This window comes from Phocoena sinus, chromosome 15 (assembly GCF_008692025.1).
Source record: "Phocoena sinus isolate mPhoSin1 chromosome 15, mPhoSin1.pri, whole genome shotgun sequence".
NCBI lineage: Eukaryota > Metazoa > Chordata > Mammalia > Artiodactyla > Phocoenidae > Phocoena > Phocoena sinus.
The window spans coordinates 23,504,653-23,526,567 of NC_045777.1; the positions used below are offsets into that span (position 1 = coordinate 23,504,653).

At 42.0% G+C, this 21,915-nt stretch overlaps 1 protein-coding gene across 3 annotated transcripts in view; it reads right to left on the reverse strand.

Annotated features, from left to right (window-relative positions):
- PHF20 (PHD finger protein 20) overlaps window positions 1-21,915 on the reverse strand; it is a 135,659-nt gene that overhangs the window by 49,177 nt on the left and 64,567 nt on the right. For all 3 annotated transcript variants that reach the window (XM_032604835.1, XM_032604833.1, XM_032604834.1), the window contains 2 exons: window positions 21,432-21,620; window positions 20,333-20,512 (listed from right to left, as the gene is read on the reverse strand). In XM_032604835.1, the coding sequence (XP_032460726.1) occupies window positions 20,333-20,512; window positions 21,432-21,620 (369 nt within the window). The remainder of the gene's footprint in view (window positions 1-20,332; window positions 20,513-21,431; window positions 21,621-21,915) is intronic.

Here is a 21,915-nt window from a genome sequence, read left to right on the forward strand (position 1 = left end):
TATTATATTACGTGGTGCTGGACAGTACACCAAGCTTGATCCACCAAAATCCTGAACTTTGTCCTGTTTGTCTTTTTAAAACACAAGTGCATTTCCATTTCCCCCAAAAGTTTTATCAAATTATACACTGGAAGTTACATTTAACCCTAATAAACTCCATCTTATTATTTTAGTCCAAGAATTTTATAACTCGTTTCTGTAATCCTATGTATTCTTAGGTCTTTACCCAAGCTGTTGATAAAGATCCAGTAGGACAGAGCTGAGGACAGCCTTCAGAACAAGCTTCAGGCTGACACCAATCCATTAATGTACATTCTGGGTAGAGTTACCTGAACTAACTGAACTGCACCTGTGCAGATTACCAATGCACTCATATATCTATTTCCTCCTTGTCCATAGATAGATTTTAAAAGTGATATGGTCAAACTATCTGCTGAAATAAAGATATACCTAGTCTGACAGTGCTATACTAGACCCTCAAAATTCATACGGTGAAACCTAATTCCCAATGTGATGGTATTTGGAGGTGGAGCTTTTGGGAAGTGATTAGCTCATAAAGGCAGTGCTCTCATGAATAAGACTAGCGCCCTTATAAAAGAGACCTCAGAATTCTCCCTTGCCCCGTTCCTCCATGTGAGGTTACTGTGAGAATATAGCTGTTTATGAACTAGGAAGCTGGCCCTCACCAGACACTCAATCTGCTGGCACCTTGATCTTGAACTTCCCAGACTCCAGAACTGTGAGAAATACATTTCTGTTGTTTATAAGCCACCCAGTCTATATGGTATTCTGTTACAGCAGCCCAAATGGATTAAGACAGATAGTCTACCAATCCAGTAAGCCTCTCAAAAGGAAATACGTTTAGTTTCGCAGGATAAAAACTCTTCACCCCCAAAAGCAAAACCCTTGATTCCTCACAGGTAAGCAGAAAGTGGAAACAGCTGGTCCTCCAAAGGTAAACAAGCTTGGCACTCAGGTGGCCACCTGCCTCAGAGGTGGTACTAGGATCAAAGAGGCTCAGGTAAACAGATAAACTCCCCAAGAGAAAAGACACTACCTGGTGTCACTGTCATGAAGCCCCTGGCCAAACGAAGAGCTCTTTTCAAGATGGCAACGTTAATAAGACAAAATGAGTTGCTGGTTTTTGTCTGAAGGAATAAGAAAGGCTTGAGAATTATGAATCTTCAACCACGGAAGTTCAGGAAGTAATAAGATTCCCCCCATAAACTCAACTCAGTGAAGTATATATATAACTCATTGATATGCAAGCCCTGCTGATTATAAGCCAGTAAATATAACCTACCTTGCAATGTGGAGAAAACACAAGCATCAGGGTGAGACAAGCAGCAAAGAGGGTATAAATTAATTGTGGATAATGGCCTGTGACAAAATCTGATAAATTACACAATTAACTGTAACTTCAGGGACTTCCATGGTGGTCGGGTCCAGTGGTAAACAGTCCATCTTCCAGTGCAGGGAGCACTGGTTCAATCCCTGGTCAGGGAACTAAGATCCCACATGCCGCAGGGCAATTAAGCTTGCGCACCTCAACGAGAGAGCCCGTGTGCCGCAAACTACAGAGCCCACGTGCCCTGGAGCCTGCATGCTGCAACTAGAGAGAAGCCTGCGCACTGCAACAAAGACCTGGCACAGCAAAAAATAAGGAAAATAAATAAATAACATAAATATTTAAAAAAGAAAATAAAACTATAACTTCAGACTCACAAATGAAGAAGTAGATCAAACACCCCAAGACTTAAGTGACTGCTCCTTTTTTCATGAAGGTCTTGCAAGCTGAACCCAACAAATTCTTTAGAGATATGAAAAATTGCATTTTCCAGACTTCACAATTTTATCCTAATTTTCCCATATGGCAGCCAAATAAGCCCTCTGTATGCACAATGAAACCTGCCAGTTCAGCCAGTGCAGGTCTCTGGCACACCTCTCCCACATGCAAACCAAGCCCTGTTCAGCCTTCAAAGGCCACCTACATGTACGATGCTTTTTCCTTGGTCTCTGAGCAAAAAACACTCTATCCTGCCTTCTCTGAATTCCCATAAGTACTCCATGGAAAATAAATCTTGTAGTATCTGTCCCTTTCTACTTGTATTACAGTTAGTTCTGTCCATTCCTTATTCTAAAATATTGAAATGAGGAATGTGCTCCATTCTTTACTCCTACAGTACTCATCTCAGTGTACTACTACTTCAAACAAGAGAGCTAGCCTCTCCAAGACAGTTTCCTTATCATTAAATGGGAATAAAAATACTTATTTCACAAGGCTCCCACATGATTCCACGAGGTATTAGAAGGGAAAGCCTATTACTAACTGCAATAGGTTACTTGAACATTAGCCATCATCTGGGTTGGCACTGACCTCACAGTTGTTTGCTTCCAACAAAGTTATGCATAATCCCAGCCAGGGATTCATGTACCAGGGCACGACCTGACAAAATTTAACATCTAATTGCCCCACTTTATTAATCAAGCACTGAGGTGTTAGCAGTAATTAATAAAAGCACAACAGGAACAGCAAAATGATGCAACCAGTAAAAATGTTTTACTTTTTTTTTTTTTTTTTTTGCGGTACGCGGGCCTCTCACTGTTGTGGCCCCTCCTGTTGCGGAGCACAGGCTCCGGACGCGCAGGCTCAGCGGCCATGGCTCACGGGCCCAGCCGCTCCATGGCATGTGGGATCTTCCCAGACCGGGGCACGAACCCGTGTCCCCTGCATCGGCAGGCGGACTCTCAACCACTGCGCCACCAGGGAAGCCCTGTTTTAAATTTTAAAAGGAAGAATTTTAAAACAGAATATGCATAGCATAACTATGCTAAAGAAAACCCTCAAAACAAAGTTTCAGCAAAAAATTATATATAAGAATAACATATAAAATAGTGTATTTTTTGTTTAGAATAGTAAGAATATAAACAATGGTACCCGTTTTGCATTTGAGATTCCAAGGTAAAAAAAATTGATTTTTTTCCTATTCTTCCATGTTATAATACCCATATTATTTCACAGTAGAAAGAATACAATTATGTTATATATTATATTACACTCCTCCCCAGCATGGTGTTCCTGTGACAAAAGAAATATGGTGATGGAAGCACGGTCAAGCAACCAGGAGAAATGGTTGCCAAAAGGGCCTGCTGAGCCACAGTCTACAAAAATCCCACGTCTCACACGCAGTGTCTATTTCCCAATGGGAGGACAGTTCATTGGAACATACGTCACTGATGGCACCAGCTAAATGACATCATCCACTCTAGGGATACTATGGTCCTTTGTCAACATGAGAGCAGTTACTAGGTGACAAAGGGCAGGAAATATGTAAATAAAATCCTCCAGGGAGTGGGATTTCCCTGGTAGTCCAGTGGTTAAGACTCAGTGCTACCAATGCAGGGGGCCCAGATTCAATCCCTGGTCAGGGAACTAGATCTCACATGCCACAACCAAAGATCCCACATGCCACAACTAAAGACCCAGCACAGCCAAATAAATTAAAAAAAAAAAAAAAATCCTCCAGGGAGCCTGGTTCAAAAGCCAGGGGTAATCAAATTATCCTTGGGATAGAGGGTAAACTACTGACACCAATTTACTTTTGTTTTAGAAAGTAGTATGGAAATCAGTATTTGCAAGTAGTTATGGGTATTACCATTTAAATGCTGTGCTCTTCCTCATGTTGAGGATTTTTGTATGGAAGAATTGAGGCAAAGCATAGAGTTCTATCCTAGGCTCCCAGGCTCAAAATCCCAAGTCACCCTCTGCTCTTGCCTCTCCCAAATTACTACTATACCTTGGTATATGAGGGGCAAAATGGTCCACAGAATTTGCATTTGTTTTTAATAATGGCATAACTCTAAGGAATGTTCTCTTTTTTTTTTCTTTTTTTTTTGGGGGGAAGGGTAGAAACAGACTATAAAATGTCTCTTAATAATCCTGTCTCCTGGTATTCATGCCCATGTGTAATCCCCTCTCCTTGAGTGTGGGCAGGACCTATAACTTGCCTCTAATAGAACAGGCAAAGGTGACAGCATGTCACTTTCATAATTATGTTATATAAGATTGTAACACCCATCATACTAGCAGGCACTCTCCCTTGCGGGCTAGATGCAACAAGCTGCTATGCTGTGACCTACTCTTATCGAGAAGCCCATGTGGCAAGGAACTGAGAGCGCCCACTAAAAAACTGTAGCTCTCAGGACTTCCCTGGTGATGCGGTGGTTAAGAATCCGCCTGCCAATGCAGGAGACATGGGTTCGAGCCCTGATCCAGGAAGATCCCACATGCTGTGGAGCAACTAAGCCCGTGTACCACAACTACTGAGCCTGTGCTCTAGAGCCCGCGAGCTGCAACTACTGAAGCCCGCACACCTAGAGCCCGTGCTCCGCAACAAGAGAAGCCACCACAAAGAGGAGCCCAGGCACTGCAAGGAAGAGTAGCCCCCGCTCACTGCAACTAGAGAAAGCCTGCGCGCAGCAACGAAGACCCAACATAGCCATAAATAAACAGAAAGAAAAGAATGAAAGAAGAGAGGGAGGGAGGGAGGGAGGGAGGAAGAAGGAGTATTTAAAAAAATAATAAAACTGTACCTCTCAGTCTGACAGCCTGCAAGGAACTGAATGCTGCCAACAGCCATGTGAGCCTGGAAGCAGACCCTTCCCCAGTAGATTTTTCAGATGAGAACACAGCCCTGGCCAGCCCCTTGATTTCAGCCTTGCAGAGAACCCTGTTAAGCTGTGCCTAGACTCCTCAACCCACAGAAACTGTGAGAAAATAAATATGTTGTTTTAAGCTACTATATTGGTAGTAATATTGTCACACAGCAATAGATAACACAGAGTAGGATCAGAAGCTCTCTTGTTTTCTATTTGCTGGGGCAATGCTTTATACTTTCCCTTTTATGATAAGCATATATCACCTTTATAATAAAAAAGGTTTTTAAACTATGTTTTCTGAAACTTGGCTTAGAAATAATGCCCTATATAACGCCCCCTTTTATTAAATTTATTTATTTTTGGCTGTGTTGGGTCTTCATTGCTGCACGTGGGCTTTCTCTAGTTGCAGCAAGAGGGGGCTACTCTTTGTTGTGGCGCACGGGCTTCTCATTGCAGTGGCTTCTCTTGTTGTGGAGCACGGGCTCTAGGCATGCGGGCTTCAGTAGTTGTTTTGTATACCCACTGCCAGTACCTCAAAACCTCACAGCTGAATTGACTATGATGATGGTATTCACTCTGGCTGGCAATACTCAGTTTGGAATTCTAAGCCCATGTCAATCTAAGCACCATCTTGCTTTCCAAACTCATCTCCCATTAATTAATCCACAATGAGCCCTCAGCAGCTACTCCAGCCAATTGCTGGCCCCAGCATCTGCTTTATGCTCTCATAGCTTGCACCACTGCTCAGGCTGTGCCCGCTCCCTGCCATTCCTCACTGCCTCAGCCAAGTCTTTACTTCCACTCAGAACCAGCTCACTCCGAATGCAGGAAGGCATCCAGATGGCCCTGGCTCTCAGGGACCATGTGCTATCAACTCCTGGCACAAATGACTATCTACTGCACCCCACCTTTAGCACTGCGGATCTGCTCCTGGATCTGCTGTTTGTCACTTCTCCAGACAGAGAATAAGGATCATCGTCTTGTGTTTCCTCAGCAGTGACCCCTAATACAGTTGGTATTCTTGTCAACAAAGACACCACATTACCCCAGTACTTTAATACTTTTTGACATGTACTTGAAATTCTATAACGAATAAAACTTTTTTCAGGTCTGCGAAGGAACAACTTTCTCAGCTGCAAAGCAACAAAAAGCAACCAAAGAGAAATGTTAAACAGATTTAAATATTCAGTTAGTCCAGTCAAATGTTTAGAATAAAAAAATAACAAAATGGGGCTTCCCTGGTGGTGCAGTGGTTGAGTCCGCCTGCCGATGCAGGGGACACGGATTCGTGCCCCAGTCCAGGAAGATCCCACGTGCCGTGGAGCAGCTAGGCCCGTGAGCCATGGCCGCTGAGCCTGAGCGTCCAGAGCCTGTGCTCCGCAACGGGAGAGGCCACAACAGTGAGAGACCCGCGTACCGCAAAAAAAAATAAAATAGAAAAAAATAACAAAATGTCCATAAACAGAGGAACAGTTAAATAATTTATGGAAAGTCTGCACTATGTAATCCTAATTATTCATTTAAAAGAATGAAGTAGCTCTGTACTTACTGATACTGATGGATAATCTCAAGATACACTGTTAAATGAAAACAGGAAGTTGCCCAGTACATACTGTATGACCCCATGCATGGTTACAGAGGGGGAAAACATTATTATGAAAATGCATAGAGGGACTTCCCTGGTGGCACAGTGGATAAGGATCCACCTGCCAATGCAGGGGACGTGGGTTCGAGCCCTGGTCCGGGAAGATCCCACATGGCGCAGAGCAACTAAGCATGGAATCTGGTTGAACATATACAGGAATTTTTTCTATTATTTTTGCAATTTTTTAATAAGTCTTAAATTATTTCAAAATAAAAACGTCTTTAAAATACATCTAAAAAATACTTTGAGGTCACAGAATAGCTAAGTGTGAGGAAAGCAACCCTGCCAAGGCTATCCACACTCAACCCTCACAAAAATCACTGAGCATTTATTCCACAAGATGGCAGAGCTGCCTCAAATGCAAAAGCTGCTCCATATGTAGCTAACGCCCCTCTTCCGCTCTAGACTAGATAGTGTTGCCTTCCCAGCTCTTCCTCCTGCTGCCCAAGAGCCTCCTTCACACTAATCTCTCAGATCATGACTCCACCCCAAGTTAGAAATTCCAAGACTGGCACCAGCTCAGGACAGCAACCTCTAAACAATGACTAAAACAGCAGCATCCTGGCCTCCAGGGGCCTCGCTGGATGTTTCTGAGGATGATCCCGCCCTCCTTCCTGCTTACTTACATAACACATTCCTGGTGAATGAGTTCTCAACAACGCCCCCCCCAACCCAGCAATCTTTCTGGATGTCCTGTACTCACCACTAAGCCCATGTTCCAAAAGAAACACCAGGAAAACCATTCAATTTCCAGATCAACACTTCCTCCCCACCTCAAATTAAAGAATTCCAAAGGCACCACCCTGCCTGGAGTACTGACATCACTTGTCCACACACTGCTCTTCTTAGTAGGCCACCCTAAGCCTCTTATTCAGAGTATACACACTGCTTTTAACAAGTGCCCTCGAGAGCAGCGCGAGTTCTGTGTCACACACTGCGCAACCTCTCTAAAGGCAGGGACTGTGTTCACATCACTTGATTTATATAGCACCCAGCATCTCATCACATGGCATTAGGTACTCAGTCAGAAGATGGGAGTCAGAATGACCCAGCTATTAGGAAATGTGCTACTCTAACTCTGGCTAAGTTACCCCTTCTTGCCAAGTACTAGGCTCTTCTATAAAACAGGGAGAATTAATAGTGAAAAATTAGAAATACCTTAAATGTCTTTCAGCAGTGGATAGCTAAATAAATTATGGAATACCCACCCAACAAAATAAGTCATGTGTAATCGTGAAAGAACTATGAACTGACATGGAAAAATACTATAAATTTAAATGACAAGCCATTGACTAATATAAGAATATGATTCTAATATTGTGTTTTTTTTTTTTTTTTTTTAAGAAGATGTTCGGGGTAGGAGTTTATTAATTAATTTATTTATTTTTGCTGCATTGGGTCTTCATTTCTGTGCGAGGGCTTTCTCTAGTTGTGGCAAGCTGGGGCCACTCTTCATCGCGGTGCGTGGGCCTCTCACTATCGCGGTCTCTCTTGTTGCGGAGCACAGGCTCCAGACGCGCAGGCTCAGCAGTTGCGGCTCACGGGCCTAGTTGCTCCGTGGCATGTGGGATCTTCCCAGACCAGGGCTCGAATCCGCGTTCCCTGCATTAGCAGGCAGATTCTCAACCACTGCGCCACCAGGGAAGCCCCCTATTATTGTGTTTTTAAAAAGCTACATGGGGGGCTTCCCTGGGGCACAGTGGTTAAGAATCCACCTGCCAATGCAGAGGACATGGGTTCGATCCCTGGTCTGGGAAGATCCCACATGCCACAGAGCAACTAAGCCCGTGCGCCACAGCTACTGAGCCTGCACTTTAGAGCCCGTGAGCCACAACTACTGAGCCTGCACGCCACAACTACTGAAGCCCGTGTGCCCTAGGGCTCATGTGCCATAACTACTGAACTCGCGTGCTGCAACTACTGAAGCCCACGTGCCTAGAGCCCGTGCTCCACAGCAAGAGAAGCCACCGCAATGAGAAGCCTGCCCACTGCAACGAAGAGTAGCCCCTGCTCGCCACAAGTAGAGAAAGCCTGCACGCAGCAACGAAGACCCAACGCAGCCAAAAATAAAATAAATTAAAAAAAAATAAATTTATTTAAAAGAAAAGCTGCATGGGTACGTGTATGTTTGCATATGCGCAGAACCATGTGTGGAAGGATGGAAGACCACATATCAAACTGTTCCATGGTTCCTTCAAGAGTGAGAAGAGTAAGGGAGGACTTTTCACCTTTTTTTTTCCTTTTACTTAGTTTTAATTTTTCCTAGCATATATTGGTTTTGAAATATGCAGGGGGAAAAAACCCCAGCAAAACGACTCTTCATATAATAATTTTTTAAAAATAAATTTATTTATTTTTGGCTGCTTTGGGTCTTTGCTGCTGCATGTGGGCTTTCTCTAGTTGCGGTGAGTGGAGGCTACTCTTCGTTGTGGTGCGCAGGCTTCTCATTGTCGTGGCTTCTCTTGTTGCGGAGCACAGGCTCTGGGTGCGAGGGCTTCAGTAGTTGTGGCATGTGGGCTCGGTAGTTGTGGCCCACGGGCTCTTGAGCACAGGATCAGTTGTGGCGCACAGGCTTAGTTGCTCCACAGCATGTGGGATCTTCCCAGGCCAGGGTTCGAACTCATGTCCCCTGCATTGACAGGCGGATTCTTAACCACTGCACCACCAGGGAAGCCCTAATAATTTTTAAATAAGCGTCCTAACTGCCTTTACATCAGAGTAGTTGTGAAAATTCATCAAGAAGTAGTACTTATAAAGAATTAGTATTCCTTAGTGTTCTAATTGTGAAAAATCAAATTTAAATTTTAAAAAGCATCATTAAATAAAACCTTTCATTGCTGTCTCCTTATGACTCAATAGTGATGACCATACTAAGTGCACATAGTCTGTAATGATCTTAAGTTCCTGCCATGTTGTTTTTCAATGAAGAATACTAATGATTAACTGATGTGATTTAACTTTTAATATCTTAGAAAATATTAAAATACCTGTTCACCTTTATTTTCCAAATAGATTCTTTATCTGATCATATATGTTGGAAAAGAATCACTACATCAAAAACTAGGACGTACTTGAAATTTTGTTTGGAAAAAGCTGTCAACATTATGGCAGATCTAGAAATGCTTAAGCTGGACAATGATCAATCAATAATGCTATTCACCACTAGTCAACTGGAAGTATCCAGAACAATCCATTCATTCATTCATTCATTCATTCATTCATGGCTGTGTTAGGTCTTCGTTGCTGTGCGCAGGCTTTCTCCAGTTGTGATGAGCGGGGGCTACTTTTTGTTGCTGTGTGCAGGCTTCTCATTGTCGTGGCTTCTCTTGTTGCGGAGCACGGGCTCTAGGCGTGCAGGCTTCAGTATTTGTGGTACTTGGGCTCCGTAATTGTGGCTCGTGGGCTCTAGGCGCGCAGGCTCAGTAGTTGTGGCGCACGGGCTTAGTTGCTCCGTGGCATGTGGGATCTTCCCAGACCAGGGCTCGAACCCATGTCTCCTGCGTTGGCAGGTGGATTCTTAACCACTGCACCACCAGAGAAGCCCCAGAACGATCCATTCTTGTAAGTGTCTCTCTGAGGTCAAGGAGATAACTTATTCATCTTTCTGTGTTTTCATTAATGCTTCCAGCTTTCCTCTCACCCCCCTCCAAAGTTTTGGTACCTAAGAAATGCTCAAGCAATTACTGAATGAATGATCTGATGATAAATGTTACCCACTGACTGACTGATGAAATAAGTTTTCCAATGGATCCATTTTGCTCTGGCTGGGAATAAAAGGTATTCAATAAAAGTGTGCTGAGGGATGTCCCTGGTGGTCCAGTGGTTAAGACTCTGCGCTTCCAATACAAGGGGCGCATGTTCGGTCCCTGGTCGGGGAACTAAGATCCTACATGCCGTAACGGCACGGCCAAGAAAATATATATATATATATATTTTTTTTTTTTTTTTTTTTTTTGCGGTACGCGGGCCTCTCACTGCTGTGGCCTCTCCCGTTGCGGAGCACAGGCTCCAGACGCGCAGGCTCAGCGGCCATGGCTCATGGGCCTAGCCGCTCCGCGGCATGTGGGATCTTCCCAGACCAGGGAACGAACCCGCGTCCCCCGCATCGGCAGGCGGACTCCTAACCACTGCACCACCAGGGAAGCCCAAGAAAATATTTTAAAAATAATAATAATAAGCGTGCTAAATGAAAGCCCAGAGGTGAGAGTGTACCTGCTGTGCTTACAGGATAGCAAGGAGGCCTGTGGCTGGAGCAGAGACAGCAGGAAGGAGAGAGACTGAGGAAAGATGAAACTGGAGAGGTTACAGGTGGCCAGAAGAAGCAGGGCCACTGCGGGCCAGAGTAAGGACCTGAGGCACTCACTCATGACCAAATACCAACAGTTCTGGGTGGTGGGAAACATGAATGTTAGTTTCATTGTTCTTGTACTTTTCTAGATTTCTCTACAAATTTATGAATATAAAAAAGCAACTTACGATAAAAGAAAGTGCTGAATGAAGACAAGATCACTTCCATAAATGAGGTAAAAGGTGCCAATGAAATCCGTGGTGGAGTTTGAATAAGGTCCTGATTTTGATAATTGTGGTAACATAAGAGAATGCCCTCATTTTTTAGGAAATATACATCAAAATATTCAGGGGTAAAAGTCTGCAACTTACTGTCAAACAATTCATAAAAAAAATACTTTAAAATGCCTTAAGGCCACAGAACAGCTAAGTAGGAGGAAAGCAACCTTACCAACAGAGATCCAAGTGAACATTTGATGGCTATTTGCCTATCCTGCAAACGAAGCATTTCCAATAGCTCCATAAACAGAAAAGCAACTCAAAGCAACTGACCTCAGTTTGGCAGAAACTTACCTGCTCAGCCTTAACCCACTTCAGGAAGCCTGCAATTAAGTCAGAAAGCACACTTAATAGTCTCAGAAAACACCCTATGATTATGCTGTTGATACTGCTCTGCCTCCATCTCCAAATACCTAAGTGATACTCATCCTTCAAGGCCCTGTGCAAGTTCGATATTCTTCCACCCCTGCCCCCAAACCACCAACCTAAATATCACCTCTCTCCATAGTCAGATCCAAAGAGCATTTAATGAACACTAAGACCAAGAGTGCCCCATTCACTGACAGCAGAGCTCCAAGGCATATAGTAAGGGCTCAACAAGCTAATCCTGAGTTCAACTTCCATGTGGCAGGCACACATTATCACTGTCAGTTATCTCTCCCATAGTTTTAAGTATTTCTCATGACACCACCTTAACTGTCTCTCTTGTAATGCAGGTACCTGCAGTCTTACTCATTCCTCTGGACAGAAAGACCTACAAGAACATTGACCAGATGTCTCATTCATTTCTCTAACCCCCAGAACAATGAATTCTCAGCCAATGTTCAACCACTACATGTCTGACCACAGACACTCCCAACTCCCCAAACTACAATGGCTATAGGTCAATGACTCTCCTATTCAAGAAAACATGGAAGAACACAAGTGTCTGAAACCTAAACTATCGTAAGCATTACACTAAACCGGACCACGTTAATTTAAAAATAAATCATTTGCAAGAACTATTATAGGCATTACACTGAAACTAACCTGGTTAATTTACAAGTAAATCATCTATAAACATTTAATAATTGTGACAAATAACTTCCTATTCATTTTATAACTAACAACATAACAATGGGACACTACACCTCGTGGTAGTACCCCATTTCTAACAGGTATTTAGTTAAAAAAAAAAAAATTAGCTGAATAAGCCTGTACTTCTATTGGGTCTTCTCTCTTGTTCATTCTATGGTTCATGTAGAATATTCACAAATGACACAGCTTAGAAGAGAGTCTGCCACTTAGTAGGTACTTGTTAAATATTCCCTGACTGAAATGAATGAATGGACGGCAGCCCATTTTCCAACAGCCCTGGTTATCTGTGAATGACCAAATAGTCTGGGCCCAGATTTAGAGACTAATCTGAGATTGCAACTTCTAAAGACATCTATTCTAATTTCTGTTTTACAGAATACACAAATGCTTACCCAAGTAGAACAATTTCAACTGCATTCCCCTCTGGCATTTAAGTCATGAAAGCAAACAGCTTAGAGCCTACTCCAGAAGAGAACAGCAATGGGATCCATGCTGCTTTTACTCCTCATAGCTCAAGATCCAGGTAATTGGACCATTACCATTACTATACACTCTCTTGGAAAATGGGCAAGTGCTTCAGTTAGTTGCAGTGGTTTCAAAATTATTCCCCAGAAAATCCTACGTGCAACATAAAGAAGACAACAAAAAATCTTCCTATCATCTTTCCCAAGACTCACCTGTGCCACCCTCACTTTAACTTATTTCCATCTTCTCCACAAACCAGAGATGCAGCTAAATTAACTGACATGAGACAGAAACTGTATGTGTGTGAAAACTTTAAAACAAGCACTGGGATTTAGCCTCTGACCTAGTCCTCTCGCTCATCTCATCTGCTCAGCATATTTCCCAGTGGCGTAGGAACAATTCATTTCCAATTTCAAGGGATGTCTAATGTAACACCACCCTTAAGACAGCATAATGAAGAGCTCAGTCTGCTGAGTTAAGGGACGTGGCTGTTATAGAGAGTTTTCCATGCCAAAACATGGACTACTAAATTCTGAGATTAAATTTCCACCAAATTTGCGCATCAAGTCTAATAATTTCCCCCACAGGAAAGAAAGTAGGCTGAGGAGAGGAGCCCTGCCACTGAGAGGAGGCTCAGCAAGAAAGGAGAGAGTCCTTGTATCCACAAGCTCACATGGCTGAGGCAAAACACTCTGGACCCAGTGGAACAGAAGACCAACATAAAGGCACCGGGGATGAGCCAGGAATGATACTTGAGTACTTTCAGTTTACTATTTTCAAAGAACTGCTCTGCCACTGCATTTATGTTAACTACACAGAATCTGATCAAGACCAAAAAAAAAAAAAAGAAGAAGAAGAAGGGGACTTCCCTGGTGGTGCAGTGGTTAAGAATCTGCCTGCCAATGCAGGGGACAAGGGTTCGATCCCTGGTCTGGGAAGATCCCACATGCCGCGGAACAACTGAGCCCGTGCGCCACAACTACTGAGCCCACATGTTACAACTACTGAAGCCCGAGCACCTAGAGCCCGTGCTCTGCAGCAAGAGAAGCCACCGCAATGAGAAGCCCAAGCACCACAACGAAGCATAGCCCCTGCTCACCGCAACTAGAGAAAGCCCGCGCACAGCAACGAAGACCCAACACAGCCAAAAATAAATTAATTAATTAATTTTTTTAAAAAAAAGAAGAAAATCTGCCCCTCCAATCTAAATTGAAATTATCCAAACAAAAGTATGCAATTCTGTAGACACATAGTCTTTACAGAAAACTCTTATTAAAAAAATTTTAATGTCATTAACCTTTTAACACTGTAAAATTTTCTATTTATAATTTAAATTACCTTTCTTTTTTTTTTTTGCCACGCGCACAGCTTACAGGATCTTAGTTCCCCAAACAGGGATCGAACCCAGGCCACAGCAGTGAAAGCGCTGAGCCCTAACCACTGGACCCAATTTAAATTACTCTTAATGTTTGAAATTTGCCTTTCCAGAAGAAAGGCAAAGAATTTCAAACCTTATATTTATTATTAAATATATAAATTAGATTTATAACACAAATGAGTATATATGTGTATAGATTTCATGATAGCTTATATTAAGTGAAGTCACAAGTATGTAGTGTCAAAATACAGAATCACTAAATATTCAACTGACTACCTTCTCTCCATTTCAAATAGCCTAATAAGAGATGTGCTACATCCTCTATTCATATAGTTTCATCTACTGGAATACCTAAGCCTCATGTGTTACTCATGGGACAGTGCTATACATCCATCAAGATTCAGCTTAAACGTCATGCCTCCCAGGCAGGCACTAAGTCTGACTGATCTGCCACCACTGATGCTTATTAGCACAGCGCCTATTACTTAGCAGGTCAAGAGGACACTCTAACCGAACTGAGCAAAACAAGATACACAACCAGAGCTTCCACATCCATGTGTGCAGCATCTCTTCACACCTTTCAGGCCCTAACTACAGGAAGACAATTTCATTTAACCTCTACTATTTCCCTGAGTCTCTCACAAAAAGCTTGTCTGCACATTATTCTCCAGGAACAATGCATGACCCACAAATCTTCACGAACAATGCATGACCCACAAATCTCCACAAGTTTCTTCATTCTTCCTCTGGGCTCATAAATACCCAGAAAGCTCTACTCTGGGAACTACAGGGCCTATCCTCTCCACACAAGTGAAGGAAGAAAGTTACAGACCACCCAGGTTTATCAAAGGAACACTTCCCAGGTCCAGAACCAAGTCATCAATAGAATTTCATGAGTTTTGATTCCATAACTTTTTTCTGGCTAAATTCTCCAATAAGGCCACGTCTTCCCCCCATTAAATCTGCCTTAGTTCAGAATATAGCTGAGTCCACAAGAGGGCTATCCTACAAGTCCTTCAGCCTTCATGGGTATTTAGGAAACACGAGAATTTACCTATACTAATTCCCTTCTACCCTATTCTACCTCTTTCAATTAATGATAAGTCAAACTTTACAAAATAAACAAATTTTTAAAGATGAATGTTAATCAAACCTTGGAACATGAGCCATGGGTAGAAGACATATTTTGATCTCATCAAGATCTTTAAAGGGTGGCTTATATTATAATTAAAATGATTTTAATATGGAGTTTATAATATGGGAAAATGCATATGTAATAATACTGATTATACACATACTATGATCAGAACTATATTTTTCAAATACTGAGGAAAAAAGAAAGTAGATTTAAATTTTTTAATTTCAGTATTATGAAATACAATAAATAAAAGTGACACCAATGTATGGGACTTCCCTGGTGGCGCAGTGGTTAAGAATCCACCTGCCAATACAGGGGACAGGTGTTCGAGCCCTGGTCCGGGAAGATCCCACATGCCGCGGAGCAACTAAGCCCGTGTGCCACAACTACTGAGCCTGCGTGCCACAACTACTGAGCCCGCATGCCACAACTACTGAGCCCATGTGCCACAACTACTGAGGCCTGCTTGCCTAGAGCCCAGCTCCACAACAAGAGAAGCCACCACAATGAGAAGCCTGTGCACCAAAATGAAGAAGAGTAGCCCCCACTCGCCACAACTAGAGAAAGCCCACGTGCAGCAACAGAGACCCAACATAGCCAAAAATAAATAAATTAACTAATAATAATAATATACAAAGGACACTTGGCAAATCAATAACAAAAACAAATAATCCTAGGGGAAGTGGGCAAAGAATATGAAAAGACAATTCACAAAAATAAATAAATAAAAATATTCAATAAACATATGAAGGGGCTTCCCTGGTGGCACAGTGGTTGAGAGTCTGCCTGCCGGTTCGTGCCCCAGTCTGGGAAGATCCCACATGCCGCGGAGCGGCTGGGCCCATGAGCCATGGCCACTGAGCCTGCGCATCCGGAGTCTGTGCTCCGCAACGGGAGAGGCCACAACAGTGAGAGGCCCGCGTACAGCAAAAAAGAAAAAATGAAAAACTGCTAAACCTCATTTTAAAAAATACAACTTAAAAAGTAAAACCAGGCTTCCCTGGTGGCACAGTGGTTGAGAGTCCGCCTGCCGATGCAGGGGACATGGGTTCGTGCCCCGGTCTGGGAAGATTCCACATGCCGCAGAGCAGCTAGGCCCGTGAGCCATGGCTGCTGAGCCTGCGAGTCCGGAGCCTGTGCTCCGCAATGGTAGAGGCCACAACAGTGAGAGGCCTGCGTACCACAAAAAAAAAAAAAAAAAAGTAAAACCTTGCTTCTAATGTTAACATAAATTAAAGAAAATTCAAACGATGAATAGTATCCATAGATAGCAAGAATGTAGGGAAAACATACTCTCCCATACTCTTGGTCATTATATAAAGTGGAATGGTCATTTTGAAGGTGATCTGTTGATGCAATTTAAAACTTGCATTCCGTTGAATCCAGCAATCACACTTACAAAATGCATCCTATAGGTCTATTCATCAAGCAGTCAAAAATAAACGTTCAAGGATTACCACTAGATTATTGTTTGAAATACTTTCTTATTACTCAGAAATAATCTAAATATCCATCAAAAGGGATCATTTATCACAAACATAACATTACCAAAACTAAGAGTTTGTATTACCAGTAACATCCAAATAGCTATTAATGCAACAAGCAATCACTACTTCAGAGAAAAAAATCCCTCTGTGTAGCCATGGATATGTACAACTTCCTAAACTGTGTGTCTATTATCATAAGGTAGAGTTTTCTCTTTCAGTAATGGTAGAAGACCTCATATAGAAACACACCTTTTGCTTACAACCATTATAAACTCTGGGCAAAAATTATTAAAAAAACAAATATCTAAAGGCACTGAAGAGCAACAAAGAGAGGCAGAAAGAGGAGTCGGATATTTTGGAATAAGAGAAGGGCACTAGGTGAGTTTCCCATTTTTCGAGGCTTTTCACCTAAAGGCAGGCTCCAGTAAGTAGCACTGTGTAGCTAAAACCCTTTAGTCTTACTGGCTAAAGAAACAGAAGACAAAGTTCAGTGCAACTACAACAGCTAGAAAGTGAGGGGTAAAATCCTAGAAAGAAGAGAGCCACAAAAGGGTGGCCTCACTTAATGCATTTAAATTCTGTGTAAATCTATGGCTGATCTCTGAACGTATAGAGTTTCAAGAAGACCAGCTAAGGCTCGAAGACTGAACGGAGGTTTCAGACACTGCCCTTGCAGAGGAAAAGAACTTGGAGTTTGAGTTCAGCCAAATGAATTGCCCTTTAAAACAAAGAAATCATTATTCTTCAGAGGAACATAACATAATCCAAACTACAACTTACCATTCACAATGCACAGCATATAGTCCAAAACATTAGACATAAAAAGAAAAGGGAAAGTGTCACCTATAGAGAAAAGTCAATCAATGGGGATTAACGTCAGGATAATCTAGATGGTGGCAGACAGCACCAATCAAAACTATGCTCATAGGCTTCCCTGGTGGCGCAGTGGTTAAGAATCCGCCTGTCAATGTAGGGGCACAGGTTCGAGCCCTGGTCCAGGAAGACCCCACATGCCGCAGAGCAACTAAGCCCATGCGCCACAACCTCTGAGGCCTGCACTCTAGAGCCCACGAGCCACAACTACTGAAGCCCACGTGCCTAGAGCCCGTGCTCTGCAACAAGAGAAGCCACCGGAGTGAGAAGCCCGCACACCACAACGAAGAGTAGATCCCACTTGCCACAACTAGAGCTAGCCCACGTGCAGCAATGAAGACCCAATGTAGCCAAAAATAAATTTTAAAAATAAATTAATTAAAATAAAATAAAATAATAAACTACGCTCATAATGAATAAACAGACTGAAAATCTCAGCAGAGAATTTAGGGAGATAAAAGGGACATTGTGTAGAACTAAAAAGTACTAGAAATAAAAAATTCACTGGATGGGCTTAAAAGCATATTGGAGTTGAGAGAAGAATTTGAAAACAGATCAAAAAGTTTTCAGTCTGAGGGCTTCCCTGGTGGCGCAGTGGTTGAGAGTCCGCCTGCCGACGCAGGGGACATGGGTTCGTGCCCCGGTCCGGGAAGATCCCACATGCCGTGGAGCGGTAAGGCCCATGGGCCAAGGCCGCCGAGCCGCTGAGCCTGCGCGTCCGGAGCCTGTGCTCCGCAACGGGAGAGGCCACAGCAGTGAGAGGCCCACATACCACAAAAAAAAAAAAAAAAAAAAAAGTTTTCCATCTGAAAATGAGGGGGGAAAACTAAATGAAAACAAAAAAGACAACAGAGTCCCAGTGACCTGTGGGACAGTATCTAAAGGTCTAACATAAATCTGATGAAATAAATCAATTTTCATATTCAAGCTCAGTGAATCTTGAGCAGGTTAAATACAAAACTAAAACAAATTTAAATACATCATAGTTAAACTGCTAAAAACCAAAGATAAAGAAGAAAATCTTGAAAGCAGCCAGAAAGAAAACACATTACAACCGGGGAAACAACAATATGAATGATTACTAACTTCCTTTCAGAAACAATAGAGGACCGTGAACAATATCTTTAAAGTACTTAAAGGAAAAAACTGTAAACCCACAATTCTATATCCAGTGAAAATATCCTTTAAGAATGAAAATTAAATGAAGTTACGTTCAAATAAACAAAAACCAAAAGAATGTCACCAGGAAACCTGCACTACAGAAAAAAAAAAAGAGGAAGAAGAAGAAATGAAGAACACGATATGGTAGATACGTGTGTAAAGCACTATCTCTTTTGTATTATTCTTTAAAATACATAATTGCTTAGAGCAAAAATTATAATACTAAATTGTGGACTTTACAGCACATATAGATACAATTCATGTCTTAACTAGAGCATAAAAAGGGGGTGTTAATGGATTATACAACATTTTACATAAGGTGGTTCAATATTAACTCTAAACCATGAAAAGGATATATATATATATCATTATGTCTAGAGTAACCTCTAAAACAAATGCTAACAAGTAGAGCTAAAAGCTAATAGATGAATTAAAATTCGATTTTAAAAAATTCAATTGACCTGAAAAAACAAGAAAGAAGTAAAAGAACAAAACACAGGATAAACAAAACAAAAAGCGAGATGGTAGACCTAAAAGCAACCATATCAATAATTTCATTTAATGTGACTAAACATTGCAGTTAAAATCCAAACCCAACTATCTATCTATAAAAGACACACTTTGAACTTAAAGACATAGTTATATTGAAAGAAAAGTGATAGATATACCATGCATACAAAAAACAAAAGAAAGCTGGAGTACCTTTTTTGAAAGCTGGAGTAATATCAGACAAAGTACACTTCAAGTAAAAGACAATCACCAAAGCCAGAGTTATACTTCACATTACAAAGGGGACAGTTCAGGAGTTCCCTGGTGGCCTAGTGGTTAGGATTCCAGACTTTCACTGCCACAGCCCAGGTTCAATCCCTGGTCGGGAACATCCCGCATGCTGTGCGGCACAGCCAAAAACAAACAAAAACAAAAAAGATTGAAATCCTGCGGAGTATGTTCTTTGACTATAATGGAATTACATTATAAATCGTAACAATAAGGTATCTATAAAATACTTCCCTGGTGGCACAGTGGTTAAGAATCCGCCTGCCAATGCAGGGCACACAGGTTTGAGCCCTGGTCCGGGAAGATCCCACATGCCGTGGAACCACTAAGCCCATGCACCACAACTATGGAGCCTGAGTTCTAGACCACGCAAGCCATAGCTACTGAAGCCCACGCGCCTAGAGCCCATGCTCCGCAACAAGAGAGGCCACTGCAATGAGAAACCTGCGCACAGCAACAAAGAGTAGCCCCCGCTCGCCGAAACTTGAGGAAGCCTGTGCGCAGCAACAAAGACACGATGCAACCAAAAATTAATCAATTTAAAAAAACAAACAAACCAATACTTGGAAATGAAACAACACACTTCTAAGTAACCCACAGTCAACGAATAAATCATAAATATTTTGAATTGAATGAAAATGAAAATACAACATACCAAAATTCGTAGGATGTAGCTGAAGCAGTGCTTAGTGGGAAATTTTATAACTTTAAATACTCATATTGGAAAAGAAGAAAAACCTAAAATTAATGACCTATGTTTCTAGAAACATTTAAAGGAAGAAAACAATAAAGATCAAAACAGAAATCAATGACATTAAAAAAAAAACAAATAGAGAAAACTAAAGTAAAATGTTGGTTCTTTGAAGTTATCAACAAAAATTGATAAATCCCTAGCTATACTAATCAAGAAAAGAGAGGAAACCCAAATTGGCAATATCAGAAATGACAAGTATATAGCATTTTTTAAATGTATATAGCATTAAAATAAGAAAATATTATTAATAAAAGGTAAAAAAAATCATTAGGAAAATCCATTTTTTTTTAGTTCACAATCAAAGGAGAAGCAAAAGTATAAGAAGAGAATTATGTTAACTCTAAATATGAACCTGCCACCGTAGAAATCTCTTGTAACTCAGAAAGCGGGGAAGCCGGTTCTGTTTTCATAGTGTTTTCGCCCATTGACTTGCAGTTCAACTCCAAGCCTGCAGGCCCCAATCCATCCCCAATGGAGTGGCAAGTTAGTGCAGATGAGACCTGGCCAGCTTCCAAAGGAGATTTCAACTGACCTAGAAGAAAAAGAGAAAGATTGGGGAACATATACATGTACATAATCTGAGAACCAAAAGTCCCACAAAAGACTGATAAAGGGGCTTCCCTGGTGGCACAGTGGTTAAGAATCCACCTGCCAATGCAGGGGACACGGGTTCGAGCCCTGGTCCGGGAAGATCCTACATGCCATGGAACCACTAAGCCCATGGGCCACAACTACTGAGCCTGCACTCTACAGCCCATGAGCCACAACTACTGAGCCTGCACTCTTAGAGCACGTAAGCCACAACTACTGAAGCCCATGCTCCTAGAGCCTGTGCTCTGCAATGAGAAGCCACCGCAATGAGAAGCCTGCGCACTGCAATGAAGAGTAGCCCCCACTCGCCACAACTAGAGAAAGCCCACGGGCAGCAACAAAAACCCAATGCAGCCAAAAATAAATAAATTAATCAATAATTTAAAACAAAAAAAAACTGATAAAGCCAGGGTCTTTTTAGAGGAAACCATTCATTTCATGGTATACAAGAATACATTCACAGGTTCTAGCACACATAGCCAGGGCTGTGAGCATATCAAAGATGAAGGCTAATAAGAAGCTAAAGTGAAGGGAGGATCTGCTAGAAATATTAACAAAAAGGCAGAGGGACTGGAGTGAGATGGCATCAGAAAGACAGAGACAGGAACAGGGCTCTTCAAGCACTGCACCTCCAACCCAACATTCAGACGTATATAAGCAAAACCAATCACAAATGCAAACAAAAGTTTGTCTATTAAATCTTCAGTGAAGAATGTAAGAAACACTGCAGCCAATTCAATAACTTGATTTCCAGACCATCTAAAACTTGTATAAGGCAGTACACAATGACTGATTTAGACTGGTTCTCATTAGACAGGGAGCATGTTGGCAAGACCATCCCAGAACAGACTCTGACTCACCTTCTTCAGGCTCCTTGGTACCAGATGATGTGTTTTGCAAAGGATCAGTAGTAACTGTATCAACCAAATCTGATACAACCAAGTCAGGATCTAGGATCTCGTGGGTCCCATTAGTGGACAGCCTGGAGGACCGTCTCCTTGATAAGTCTTTGTCAGTGTTTTCCGAGTAGTTTTTTGACTTTTCCTGGGCTATAAACCATTAAGAGAGTTGTAGTCAAGAGACCTGAAGAAATAATTCTGCTACTACAGATTTCTGGACTGGCTGCCTCTATAAGGGCTTCAACCAGAGACTTCTAGAATATTAGATCAATGATGAAAGGAAATACCCTATCCTGGTTTATAGTTTTAAGTACAGGTACAGTCCTTCTGCCAGGACATAATTTTCCTAATTTAAGGATTCATGATCTGAAAATATGTGCCAAGGTCATGTCTCAATCTTGACAAGTTTTATTTTGGGGCTTTCCAACATAGAAGTCTACATACT